Source organism: Protopterus annectens, chromosome 9.part0, assembly GCF_019279795.1.
Source record: "Protopterus annectens isolate FY-2018-M chromosome 9.part0, PAN1.0, whole genome shotgun sequence".
Lineage (NCBI taxonomy): Eukaryota > Metazoa > Chordata > Ceratodontiformes > Protopteridae > Protopterus > Protopterus annectens.
This window is the reverse complement of record NC_056743.1, coordinates 579,131,075-579,146,123: the sequence shown is the minus strand read 5'-3', so window position 1 is coordinate 579,146,123 and position 15,049 is coordinate 579,131,075. Positions and strand designations below refer to the sequence as shown.

Below are 15,049 nucleotides of genomic sequence, written 5' to 3'. Positions count from 1 at the left end.
TTGGAGAGAAGGGACTGAGCATGAGAGTTGACTAGAAGAATCAAGAGTACGTTGGAAATGAAGCAGAGACAGGATTTGGGTGATGGAGAAGAACAGTAATAAATCCAGTAACTTACTGTGGGATTATATTGCAATAATTATAGTTGTGAAATATGACAAAACAAGAAAATCTGGAAATATTGGACTTTTTCAAAATTTGTTGGACTTCTGGAGGACTGTAAAGTATATGCCCTACTTCATGTCATTAATGTCCGGAAAAATGCTTTGGGGAAGAGAAGAGAAGGAAAAAAGGTAACTGTAAGTAAAGAAAATATTTTTTCTTTTCTTAACAGTGCTTTATTTGTGGTGTATGGTTTTATTTGCATGCTATTTTTAAGTGTAATGGGGATTGTAAACAGGTGCTGTTGTTCTCTCTTTCTTCTTGTACAGTTTTGAGAAATATAAGCAATACAATGTAAAAGAAAGCCTGGTTAAAAATGCATGAGAAAGTTAAAATTAATGTGCTTTTCTCATTCTTGCATGGGGAAATGACTAGATTAAGGATCTTAGACTGATTAGTTTAAAGAGAGAGCAAGTAAATGAAAATATAATATTGAACATTATGAAGCTTTTTTTCTTGCAAATGCATGTATACTTAGTAGCAATTCTGCAGCTGGTTTTCATGTTTCCATGGTAACAGTCTGATAAAGAGAAACTGGCTGTCTGGTTCTCATGTCTCCATGGAGACAATTTGATAAAGAGTAACTTGTGACAGTCTGGTGGAAGAGGATTGGCTGAGGGAAAAAGAAAAGAGATATTGGCTAGGACATAATGTTCTCTGAAAGCAATCCATTTTTTTCCAGCTGAGAGAGCTTTAAATATAAGGCAAAGCCAATTAGACTCGAAGTAAAGTTTTCTCAGTTTTTATTTTTGAAATGTAATGGGGATACAAATATAAGCAGGTGCTTTTTTTCTTTTCTCCCTTTTTTTCTTTTTCACCCTTCTCTCTTTTTCTTTGTTCAGTTTTAAGAAATGCAGGCACTGCAGTGTAAAAAAAAAGAAGAGAGAAGAGAAGGTGGGAGAGAGGAAAGGTAAGGTTAAGAAACCATAACAAAAGAAAAATCAGTGTGCTTTTTCCCATATTTGCATGCGGAAGTGACTGGGTTAAGAACCTAGGCATTATCCAGTAACAAGTTTATTTTAAAGCATACAAATGAAAAAGAATATTGAATATTATAATTTTTTTTGGTAAACAAAGTATCCTTAGTAGTTTTGTGTCTGGTTTGCATATCACTAGAAGACAATTTGATAAAGAGAAATAGCTTGGAGAAAGTGTTTACTGTAAGCATTCAAGTATTTTCTCAGCTGGGAGAACTATAAAGATAGACAAAATCAAATAGCATTTACTAATAGCACAGGCTGTACCATGTGCCTTACATGACTAATCTTTCTTTTTAGTTAACTCTAGCTTGTCTGTGTGGTTATCATCTTAGAACTCGTGTTCTTATTAGGAAGCAAGTACATCAATATATGAAGATGTGCATAGTTTTGTGTGTTATTATTAAGTTGATAGGTTTTAGGGGGGCTTTGGAGGGTTGTTTATTCTGTTTGAGGGCTTTCAAAAAAACAAAAAGTTATGTAAGTTGTGGCGTTGGCTCAAATGGATATGACAAGAAACAACTATATAAAAGACCAACCTGACAAACAGTATATGCATGTAACATAAAAGTTGGAACTAGACATTTAACGAAAAAAGCAGTTATAAATAAGAGGTAGTAATAATAACTATATAAGAAAATGATGCTTTCTGTAATGTCTTTCAGTCTGAATGGTCTTACAGATAAATATAAAAAGAAAGAGTAGTGAACTATATTAGAAAATGTAGAGTGTAAATAGCTATGCTACAGGACACACACATAGAAAGAACTGAACATGTGAATATGATAAAGAAAGGATTCCAGGATGGTTATTCAGGAGAATATCAGTAGCAAAGGAAAAGACGAGTATTTATACTAATTGCAAGAGGAGCTCCAATAGTGATAGAAGAGGAAAAAAAGATAATAATGGAAGATATATACTACTAAGGGCTACTGGAAAGGGAGGAGGATTACACTGGCATGCATTTACATTCCACCTAAAGCTGCTATAATGAAGCTTAAGAAAATTCTGGGAGAAATAATCAGCTTTCAGCAAGGAATATTACTTATAGGTGGAGACTGGAATTTGGTTTGCAACAGTGAAGATGTGACGGGGGGGCCTAGAAGGGAAAATATAACAAAGGAGGGTAGATTTTTGAAGAAATTTATTTAAATGTTTGGCATGGAAGATGTGCTTTTAATACTAGGAGTTCAAAGTGAATTTATATATCGTTCTCCAAGATACAAAAACTAAGCTAGACTAGATATAATTTATATCTCACTGGAACATGTGCATTTAATTGAAGGTCTTGAAACACACCCAACAACTATTTCAGATCATGCACCAGTAATAACTAAAATAAAAGTGCAAGGTAATGAAATAAAATTGAGACACTGGCGGTTTCTCATCTATCGGTTGAAAAGAGGAATTTAAGGAATGGGTTCTGGAATTAATTTAGGAGCTACTAGAGAAGATAGAAATTTCTTCTGAAAATATAGCTAGGGAGTGGGATAAAATTAAAGCGGAGTTTTAAACTAGGATGAAAATAAAGGAAAGGGAGAGATGGTTACAAAGTAAAAAATTATTTAGAGGGACTGACAAATGTTAAAGTGTTGCAAAACAGGGAGAATCTCTCAGAGCAAGAAAAGGAGCAACTGCAGAATGCTAAACAGAAAACAAGGGATTACCTCGATAATATGTATGAGTTTAGCAAGATTGCTGTTAAGCAAATTTTTTTTATAATAATTCTAGAGCACAAAAACTTTTAGCACAACGACTCAGGCAACAGAAATTGGAAAAGGCTATCACCAAGCTTAGGGAGCTTATAACAAGGAAGATAACAAGAGATTCTGTATAAGTATTATAAATATTTCGGAAATTTTATGAAAGTTTGTATGAAGCAGAGAAATGTGGAAATCAAGAACAGGTACAAATGGAAACGTTTATGGAAGAATTGAATATGCAAAGGTTAGAGGTAGATGAGGTTCAATTACTAACAGGATAGGAAGAGATGAGATAAAAATGGCTATGTATAACCAATCTACAGGAAAGTTCTCAGGATTAGATGGTATTTCTTTGGAAGTTTGGAAGCTAGGAGGGAAAAATTATAAAGATCTGGAAGGTCTTGATAACAGTATTTCAAGAGGAGGAGAAATAGCAGCATCCTGGAAGAGAGTGGTGGTAATGGTAATACCTAAAGAGGGTAAAGATCCTTCAGATACAGCTTCATACAGGCCCATTTCAATACTAAGCCATGATTGTAAAGTGTTTATTTCTATAATGGTTAAAGAATAGCAAAAATGATACAAAAATTCATAGATATGGATCAGTGTGGTTTTGTGGAGTGGAGGCATTTGACAATATTAATAGAACATTGATGATCCAGAGGGAAGCAGAATGTAAGAAAATACCACTGTTATTGCTGGGTCTTGATGCAGAGAAAACATGTGACAGAGCAGACTGGGACTTCATGAGCAGGGCAATGGAAGAATATGCTTTCCCTGATACAATTACAAGGTTGATTAGCAGTATATATGAGGGATTGAAGGTGAAAATTAAAGTGGGTGGGGTCCTCTCTGGTAACTTATGCTTGAGGAGAGGAACCAGGCAGAGTTGTCTGCTTTCCCCTTTGTTTGCATTATATTTAGAACCATTGGCAAAGGAAATAAGGGACTCAGAAATTCAAGGATATAATTGGCATGGTAGTCAGGAAAAGTTGGTTCTACTTACAGATGATATTATTTTATACAAGACAGAACCAGAAAGGGACATTACAGTGCTGTGGAATATTTTAAGACAGTTTCAAATCATCTCTGGATACAAAATTAATAAAGCTAAATCAAAGGCAATAGTGGTAAATTATGTACCCACAAACAAATTGGTCCAACAATATCTATATTTATGGGGACATAATAAAATGAAGTATTAAAGAGTATGTATTAGAAATGATTCTGTTGTGGCAGCTAAGGATATGTGGGAGGAGATTATACAGAAGATAATACAGAAATTGAGAAACTGGAAGCTTTGTTATATGGATATGGATACTAAGATACAAGCGATTAAAATGTTTTAGTCCCTTTAGTCTTATACACAGGTAAGACACATTTTTATCAACCAGAGGAGAAGTTGTGAATAGCAATTAAAAAGAACTGAAAGATTTTATCTTGGAAGGGAAGACAGCAAGGGTCAAGTGGGATAAGATGATTCTTCCACTAGAACAAGGCAGAATAAGATTACCCAATTTGAAGAGGTATTTTAGAGCAACACAGCTAAGGCTCTTATACGTAGCACAAATAGAAAACTATAATTCAAAGTAGAAAGGAATGATGATGATACAGGATGGAAGCTCAGGAAATAAGGAGAGATTGTGATTTTGGGATGCAGACTCTTAAGGAGAACAACAAAAATCATACACCGCATTATATTCATAAAATAGCAGGGAGTATTCTAAGAACTAAACCAGCACAAGAATGGAGAAAAGAGATTTTGCCGATAGGGATGACTGTGGTCAAGGATACAGATCATAGCCAAGAGGGGGCTGGAATTTATTGGAGAAAACTGACAAAGGAACCAATGTATTGGGAACAAATAACTAGAAAGGGAAAGGTAATAGAATGGGAAGAGGCCAATAATTTATTTGGACTGCAAGTTAGAGATTGCCTTCCCTATCAAGGATTGATATCAGAGTATAGGCAAAGAGAAAGAAATAGGGAGCTCTGAAATGAAAGACCAGTACTGGTAGAGTTTTTAACAGAATGTAGAACAGAAGCTTTTATTAAAAAAGGAATAATTAGTAGAGCATGTAAAGTATTACATGATAACTATAAAATTCAGAGGAGCTTAGAAAGGATTGGAAAGAGATATTGGAAAAGCAATTCACAAAGAAACAATGAGGGCTATATATATATATATATATATATATATATATATATATATATATATATATATATATGTGTGTGTGTGTGTGTATCTTCCAAATATGCAACAACGTCTGGAAGATTTAGGATCTTTGCCTGGAAGTGTTTCCATACCTATTTTATACCCCAAGTAGACTCTGAAGAATTTTTCCTCAGGTGGATAGCAAATGTTGGAGGTGTAACAGGCAGAAAACCGGAAGCTGGAAACATATTTTTGGGAGTGTAGTGAGTTGGCTGACTTTAAGGATTCCCTGGCGAAACTTTTCAGAGATGCTGGGTGAGCTCCCTTAATTGATTAGGGAGATGAGTTTTTGACCTATGGTATAGAATCGGATTTGCCTAGACATAGTAAAGCCTTGCTGAGTCTAATTATGGTGGCTGCCAAAAAGCAATTGCTAGAAAATGGAAATCAAAGTTTAGACCAACTTTGTTCGAAGTAATGAATATAACAGAGATAAAACAACTGGAATTGGGATCTTTAGAAAAGAGAAGGAACACACTACATAGAAAAATGGAAATTGTGGGAACAATATATGCAGAGAAGGAATATGTTTAAGAGGAAGGATTTGAATGAGCCACATGAAGCTTAACTGACAATGACTGGGCACATTATAAGTGATGCACAATGTTTGCAACTACAGTTATTTCAGTGGTATCTGTGATGTATAATGTTTGGAACTGAAGTGGTGTCAATGTTGTTTGTTTTTCATTTATATAAATGTAAAATTGCGTATGTCATACGTGATATTTATAAAGATGTTTATTGGGAAAAATATTTAAAATGTTAATATAGCACGAAAAAACTATCTGTGAATAATAAAGCACTTACTTTGCACGGCTAAAATAGAATATATTTACGTACCGGTAAGAAAGTATGTAACCATTATCAATCCTACATAAATCAAACACTAACTAAACTTTGTGTGCTGTTTTACTACTGCATAACTTATTGTATTGGTGGCGAAAAACGTGCTCTTGTGAATCATTCTGGGTTACCTGATTTAAATAAAAAAAAAAAAAAACAGTCGGTAGTAGTTTATGGAGTTGTAAAATAAACACATATGCACGTGATTCCATTGTACACTGCATACTCAAAGAGATTTAATACCCTGCCACGGGTTTTGCTCACGTCACGCGAGGTGTCAGTCACTTTCTAAGTGTGCCCACACTACAGAACCTGATATTAAGGAGGATGGGCATACACCTGCCACCCCCTGTGTCAGGGCTGCAGCAGGTGAGGGCGCGCACCTGCTTGACGTCACCAAATACACTAGTCCGCCGTCTTAAGAAAATGGCTGGGAGTGAGGAAAGGATTTCGTGTAGTCCCTTACAAATATCCCATTTTTTAGCTTAAAACTAAATGTTTTAAAACCCGAACAAGCTGCTACACGTTTCACTTGAAACTATGAACCCGGGAGGCTCCAAATTAAAGGTGCTGCTAAAGTTGGTGTTCCTGTGCACTTCCGGTAAGCGTGCGTGTCAAAGAATGGATGAAGTGCATAATTGCATTATGTGCGGTTGCGGTCTTAGAAACTGGTTGGTTATATACTTATCAACTGTTCTTGACTGTAAATTTTGCTGTGTTCTTCTTAAGTTCTCCTAAATCGGACGGTTGTAGGAGAAAGGTGGTGGCTCCCGCAACACATTAAAACTAGACGTCTTTTACTTCAGAAAATGCACGTTAATTTCCACTATTTTAACTCTTTTCACCTTTTTTCTTTAGTGTATAATATAAATATTTTGATAATGTCTGGCTTTGTCCCTGGTTCTGGATATAAGAGGTTGAGAGCCATGGTTGGTTATGAATGAGAAGGCAGCGAATGATCCCTTCGTTCCCATGATTAAGTGCTAAACTTCTAGTGTGGGGGAGGGAAGACCCCACATGTGTGTGTGTGTGTATGTATATGTATATGGGGGTCTTCCTTCCTCCTCCACACTAAATAGCGTGCGTGCTGGATATCAGGCTGTGAACCTTTTCTGCAGATGTAAGTGCGCCCCGGATTGCGGACAATATAAACAGCTGTGGAGTTTCGGGTTAGTTTACGAATTTGTGAGGATAACTGAAAAGGTGTCATTGTTCCTTTGTGATATGTAACCTAACTGTTGAATTCTCAAAGCAGAGCCCTTCTACTACAAAGGCACACCTTTGATTGTGGGTCTCCTGTCTACATTGAGTAGTTTTTGCAACCCACGTATTAGCTTAGCAAATTCAGTTTGTTTAGGAGAATTCTTCAAACATACGTAAACCTAAATTTATAATCAGCCCTCTTTTATTTCTATGAAAAATATCACTTATCTTTGGTTTGATGCTAACGTTCAAATAAACACAGGCACTTTATTTCTTGGCTATTTGCGTCTTAATCTTTGTAGTTCACAATTCTATCTGCAGTTAAACAATACTTGTTTAACATATGAATACAAATTGTGTTTTCTGAGCGTGCTTTTTATACCGGTCATCTCATTATCTTTAACTGATAATAAAAGGGGATAAACAAAGCCTTGCTTTCAGGTCGTGAGTCAGTGGCCATACAGCCCATTTCTTTCTTTTTCTTGTCGATTCTTGGTATCTGATTCATCTATTCCACCGTGGAAATAAATCAGTAAACTTTAGTGGTATACACGTAGCTAGGATATTCCTAGTACAGTTACAACAGTTTGGGAGGGCATAAATCAGCGGAGCTGTGCAGCATGATGACACTGGCTTAGGTTTCCGCCGTACATTTCTATGGTTCACGGCCTGATGTCCAGCATAACTTCGTGCACTTATTTTATACCTTCTGCGTCTGCCTGCCGGTGCGACACAGGCGCCCCCCCCCCCTGTTGGCTGATTGGCTGCTTTACATTTTTCATACCTGCTTGATAGAGGAGAAATGACCACAGGAGACTTCCTGGTTAATAAATTAACTAAAAACTAAACCTTCTTAAATCTCTTTAAACAGATATCTTGGGCAAGAAATACGGACAAAATGGTGACGGATTTTAAGTGTTTGTTCTTATAAACTTAGAAAGTTACTAGAATAACAAGATTTGTGTTAGCATGCATTTTCTGAAGGATATAAACATTGAAACTCATGATTATTTAGAGACTTTATAGTCTTCACTGATTTGCCCGCAAACCACAGATTTTTATTAGGACTGGGCAATTAAGAGGTTAAACACTATACAGGATTTAGTGTTTATAGAATGTTGTTGCACAATACAAAATGGCACTTCTTTCAAGCCCTCTGTTCTTTTTTAAAGACCAATACTCTATACAATTCTAATGATTTAAGCTGAGAGAGATGCAACCTAGATTTTTTTTTAACTATAACAGCAAAAAGTTAGGAGTCATTTTGCAGATGAGTTGTTCTATTAGATAAAAAGTTTTGAAAAATGGCACTCTCTCTATATATATATATATATATATATATATATATATATATATATATATATATATATAACTGGGTATTGCATAAGGTTGTTTTGTTACTGTGCTCATGTTGTCATAGGTGGTGATTTAATATTTTTTGGGGGTACACTTTCATTACTTTTTCAGTGTTGATTTGCTCTGTTAAAATGTGTGTTTTTAATTGAAGAAACTGTCTACTGTTCTTTGTACTTTTCTGACTGTTTAGGAGATACAGTGCTGTGTTGCATTTTACTGATGGCATATGGGTGTTTATTTTACAGAAATCTGGTCATGGTTCTGCATGGATGCAGACTATTCTATTTTGGTGCTGTGGGATCAGTGCTGTACCCCATTTATCAGATGCAAATTAAATTGCTGTAATGCTTTTATCAACACCAAAATCATTGCCTTGATGGCAAACTCCAGATTAATATATTTTCTGCAATATTTGCCTAGATTAACTAGAATACAGTGTTACCATTTCTCCCTCTCTCTTTTACTTACTTTTTTTTTTTTTACTTACTTTTGCTTTTACACAAAAGGACTGCACATACAAAAGCTGAGATCTTGACATTTTTGCTGTTTAATTCTGATGTTCATCCGGCCAATTTTTTTTCTTAACTGCATCTTGGATTGCGAACCAGGAATGTGGTCTGTGCAGTTTACCTGAGCAAGAGAGCAGAACCATTTCATTGATTTTCCAAAGTAAAGTTGAAATTGTATAGTGCTAACGACTTGGCCCATTAAAGAGAACAGTATTGGGTCTGACACATGCACATAGCACACTTAAAACTGTGGGCCATGTTGAGAAGTCCGTCTTTATACTGGTGCCCATAGTAAAATAAGACTTTTCAAATGTAAAGTGTGTGTGTGTGTCTGTGTGGGGGTCTACTTTGTTTCGTTGAATCTCATTTCACTGAATTTCATTTCACCCTGACCACTTCACTGAAAACTCAAATTACTGAATCTCATTTCACTGAACTGCAGTTAGTATACATGGCACTGTGTAGAGTACTGTAAGGCAAGTAAAGGGTATATGCCCTTTCCCCACTGTAGTACGATCCTGAAGTTAGTATATATAGTTTGGTAGGGTGTGGGCTATGTAGCCCCCCCCACACACTTAGTTTGAGCATGTATTGTCTTCTGGAGATAATTAATCATTGGTGTTGCAACTATGCATGTGTATTATTTAAAATGTATTGTTTTGAAGATTTTTGTAAAATACAATGGGCTATGCCCACCACACACCTCAATGTTGGGGGCTGTGCCCCTCACCCTCCCAACTATATATACTAACTCCAGGATCGCACTACAGTGGGGAAAAGGGCATATACCTTTTACTTGCCTTACAGTACTCTGTAAAGTGCCATATATACTAAGTTCAGTTCAGTGAAATGTGTTTTAAGTGATGTGTTCGGGGTGAAATGAAATTCATCGAAATGAGATTCAACAAAACAAAGTAGACCCATTTTCTATCTATCTATCTATCTATCTATCTATCTATCTATCTATCAATATGATGTGTGTGTGTGTATATGTATGTGTACACACACGTGCACACACTGCCCAGTAAATCAGGCATGGTTCCACAACTTTTTCTGTTCCTTAAGCTCATTGTTTGTAAAAGTATTTCCACTAATGTGTCATTAGTAAACTTTGTACAATATGTTTAATTCTTGTATATAAAGCATTTTGACATCCTTATCTACTTTAAATTATAACAAAACTCGTACTGGCATATTTGCTGGTGAGGTCTGTCTGCCTGTCTGTCTGTGTAGCTGATTCTGGAAAAGCTAACGGAGTGGTGAGAAATCAAATGGAGTTCATTCTTGTGATTTAGATGAGGGGGAGATGGAATATAAGTTGAGTAGTCTGGGGATTCTGAAAGTTTTAGGGTACAGCCTTCCATATTGTAAGATCACCAGCAGCCCTTTCATTTGAATATGTCTCTGCTCCTTTTTTTTTAAATGGTAAAAAGTAATGAGATCAAATTGAACTATAACAGCTTTCATCATTTTGACCCAGTCTGCATCACCGTCACTAACGAGTTGCTGATTTAAAAGGTTGTGTGACTGGGTGAACCACCACTCCCAGCTGGCTGAATATTTCACTGGGGATGAAGTATAAATTCATACAGATGAATGAGCCAAGACTAAGACTTGACAGGGTGTGTGTGTGTGTGTGAGACCTTGACCTCTCCATCTTTGAAGCACCAGACATCCTTTAATAAGGGCAGTAGAACACGCTGAACAAAAAATGAAAACTCCAGCACATACAATACACGTGCAATGGACAAGTAACCACTGGCACCTACTGTGTGTTGTACAAGTAAACGTGAGCGGATCCCAGAAAAGCCTTTGGATATGCGAGAAAATGTTCATTAAAACAGAGATTATGTTATAAAGAACAAAATAATATAAGCACAGCTAGGTTTAGTCAAAGGAAAGTAACTTTTCAGTGCCCGTAAGTGCCGTTTTTGTAAATTTATTTATGGGGAACAGATGTTTTTACATCCTTTAACAAAAAAGGATTATGCGGATTGTGATAGTGAAAATGTCATATACATTGTATTGTGTATCTTGCAGTACATTCTATATGGGTAAAACTAACGGAAAATTAAGGGAGAGATTTTGTCAGCATAGGTCAGATATAAGAAGAAAATGTGAGAAAAATGCTCCTGGTTAACATGTTATGAAAGAATGAAATCGGCACTATTTTAAGTTTGTGGTATTACAAGTGATGAAATATAGTCTAAGGGAAGGTGATATTATCACCTTTACTGAGCACACTGAGTATAAATGCATTTTATGGTTTAGATCAGATAAACACCCTGGTTTGAATGAGACTGCTTTGTTAAAACCCATGCTTAAACAAAGCTCAACCAAAAGGAAATGAGTTTTATTTTATTGGTTCTCTGTGACATCGGATTTCTGTTTATTGCTGTTTGGAAGATGTTTTCTTGGTATTGAAGCTGGAGGAAGGAGCTGTATGTGTGAAAGGTGTGTGTTTTTTTTTTTTTTTGTAATGTCTGTTAGTTGCCTTTGGAGCTGGAGTTTCATTCTTTGTGTTAGTTTTTCTTCCTGGCTTGGTGTTACAACAAACTGGCAGTATCTTAAGTGGGTATGTGTTTTATCTTTGTGGGGGCCACAAATATCTGTCTCTTGTTAGGAGTGCTTCCAATGTGGAGACTTGCCTCTAGTTTCTTACTACTGTTTTTTTTTTTTTTTCTCGTTATCCAGATGGGTTAAGGTTTGTTTTCAGTGGAGGAGTAAGACGATACAAAGTGAGATGTATACCGAGAAATATGTACTTGGGTAGGTTTAACAGAAGTTTTAAATGTGTTGTTTATATATCCGATCCAGTGTTGTCCTTCATGTGCGAAAACACACTTAGCAGTGTAACATAACTACATAAGTGAGGCAAATTATCTAATGTGGTTTCAGTTAATAAAACTATAAGTTAAAATGCCATGGCACAAATACTGTGCGACCTTAGACAAAAAATATATTACATTAACTTTCAAAATAAAAAAATGGTCAGCACCTCAAATTATTCTGGATTCCCGTAATCTACTTCTAAATCATGACCATTCTACACAGCCTCACCTACACTCAAATCTAATCATTTGACATTGCTAATGAATTTAACTCTTAACTTTATTAAATCTGTGTCTTCTTTACTCTACCCACACACAAAAATGCCATAATGACATTACAAACTCTAAATAACTCTCCATACTGTGTCTCTCCAGCCAGTCCCCACTGCTGTAATAAAAAAAACTAAAACCCACTTCCCTAGCACCAGACAATCCACTTGGTGAATATCTAAAAATGGTAGCAGCGGCCATAGCTTACCTTGTCTCACTTCTAATAAACCACTTTCAGTCCTGTACCTTTTTATTGTTTTAAAAAAGTTACATCCTCCCCATCCAGAAAGCTAGTCATTCTACCAAACTTGCCAGTTATAGACCATCTTCTCTCCTAGCAAAAATACTTTGTGTATTCAGACCCAGGTCCTAGACAGTATTGTACACAACGCACTCCTATCCTTCACAGCATGGTTTTCTCTCACCACAGTACCTCTGCCTCCCTCATTAACTTCACTAATACTGTTAACACAGTGAAAGATGATGGTAAACCTTGTATCTGTGCTCTTTCATGACATATCCAAAGCTTTCTACACAGTCTGCCATCCTGTACTGAACTCTCCAGTCTAGGCCTTGAATTATGATTTTCTAGTTACCTGTCTAACAGACACTAGACAGTAAAATGGCTAACTGACATCTCATTCTTTCTCTTTGACCTATCATGTGAGCATCTTTGTTAATGATCTTGATCTGGCCAGTAATGATGCTGCCTTAATACAGTGCGCAAGATAAATCCATAATCTGCTCATCAAACAACTTTGATTTCTTACAAAAACTGACCCAGGAATGCTTAATTTCTGCAGAAAACTGGCTGACTACTCCCAGCTATTCCTAAACCCTAACAAAACAAAGCTAATTCTCTTCAGTCACAATATTACAATAAAGAAAGCATCTGTCAAAGGAAAAAAACAGACCAATACACGTAAGGTTCAGATAAGGCACATTTAATAACTTGCTGCAAGGAGACAAAAACATGCAAGTACAGGATTTTGCCCAGCTACTAACAGAAAGTATGCTATTATTATACTGTTCTACAAGGCATTGCCTTCTGTGGTTGATGTAATCAAGCACAACTTTCATTATTGTTCTACTGCAGATGTTACTCAGAGTTTCTGCTGACATGACTGGATTTATGAAAAACATTTTGAGAAAAACAACCTGGCCTTGGTGGGCTCTAGCCCCGTTACAAGCTTCTATTGTGTAGTTCTAATGCATGTGTTACATTTCAAGGTACTTTTCTAGCTCAGACATAAGCAAGTGCTGATTGCAGTTCATATTTTCAAGCAGTCTTTGTTCTGGTTATCTATAGCTCCTGCAGCTGTGTATTTTCTCACAGCACAAGCTGAACTCCTTGTCTAGGTCTTATACATCTCTTCATTATTTTCCTGACACAAGCAGAAATGATCTGCTTTCCTGTAAATTTCCAAAGCATAAGCAAAGATTATAGCTGCGCATATTTCATGACAATACAAGGTTAGAAAGCTTCTGCAGTTCGTACAGATTTTATGCAGTGTGAAATAGAATAAATGTGTTAACCCTTTTCAAGCCTTAAATGCACTAAGCATAATGTGTTAACCCTTTTCAAGCCTTAAATGCACTAAGCATATTACCAATACATACACTAATACATATTTTTCTGACATTTTCCCCCTTTTAATACTTTTGTTCTACTTTCAAAATAAGTATAAACAGTTTTTTCTTCTCCTAACCTCTTCCCACTTAGGATTTGCAGTTGAGAGTCATTCAATTTAAACTTATGAAAGCATTTTCAATTAACGGTTCTTCAAACTCAGTACTTTGATATGAGGTTTCAGAAACTGACATGTCTATAAAGTCTTTAATCAGTCTTTTCATGCAGGGGATGCCACAGCAAACACATACTCCCAGTAGGACCATTCCTACACAAATGGCAATTAGAATGTTTATTAGGATAGTACCCCACCCCCCCAAACCATTTCTGGAAAAAGTCCGTCAGTGGGTTTGATCCTGGTTTGGTCATGGCCGACACTTGCTGAATTACCTCAAGGTGATTGTCTATCTTGTGTTTATGGTCAGGAATATATAAACAGCACTCCTCCTGGATTAAAGCACAAGTACCACCTCTTGCCGCTAGGGTGAAGTCGAGAGCCATGCGGTTTAGAAGCACTACAGTTCTCATGGCATTCAGTTCATCAGTCACCAATTTGAGAGTGGAAAAAGTTGCATTACTCATTACTTCGAGAAGTTTAGACAGTTTTCTCAGCTCCCAGATCGATTTTGTTGCTCCATATGCTAGTAATATGCCTGCCCACGATATAACAGTATCACTCAAGTCCATGTGTGTCAGTCCATCGCCTATAGAATGATGGTTTTTCCAGCGCGCATCGATTTGCCCCACTGGATTTACAGGTTTCTTGACGGGTTTCTTGTCAACCTCTCGGACATTCCGAATTTTTCCTCGAGGCAAAACTGCAGTGTGTCATATGGCCGGAACCAGGTAGCCCAAAAAACAACTGCCGTACCAATTCTCAGGTAACCACTTGTATGCATTTTTGCCACATGCAAAATAACAATCCTCTACTTTAGTAGTAACTTTACTATGAATATACACTTGTCCTGCATGAAACATTTTTCTATCAATTATAGACAGTTGTTTATAGAGAACAGAATTATGTTTTACTTCAATTGTTTTTTGCATCATTTCAAGAAATGAATCCTAGTTTGTATTACAATAAGAACCTGCATTGTTAGCTTTAGTGTAACATTTATAAGGAACAGTCACATTGCAATTGCTCCAACCCACCTGAACAGTATAATTTTTATAAAAACGCACAGTTCCCTTTTGTGGAATAGACAAGTGCAGTGCTATTTTATCTTGTGATGTAACGGTTGAGGTATTATAAATCAAGTTTTCCCAGGTCCCATTGACCCCTAGGGTGACTACAGTCATTAATAACCCCCATATGCTGTCTGCAAAGCTGTGCAAATCCAGCAATTCGAAAC

At 36.4% G+C, this 15,049-nt stretch overlaps 1 protein-coding gene across 1 annotated transcript in view; it reads left to right on the top strand.

The window, feature by feature from the left end:
- The first annotated feature begins 6,217 nt into the window (after window positions 1–6,217).
- The window catches only part of LOC122811338 (scavenger receptor cysteine-rich type 1 protein M130-like), a 513,363-nt gene continuing 504,531 nt past the window's right edge, over window positions 6,218–15,049 (top strand). Inside the window, exon 1 of the mRNA XM_044083110.1 lies at window positions 6,218–6,499. Coding sequence (XP_043939045.1) covers window positions 6,439–6,499 — 61 coding nt within the window. The 5' untranslated portion in view covers window positions 6,218–6,438. The remainder of the gene's footprint in view (window positions 6,500–15,049) is intronic.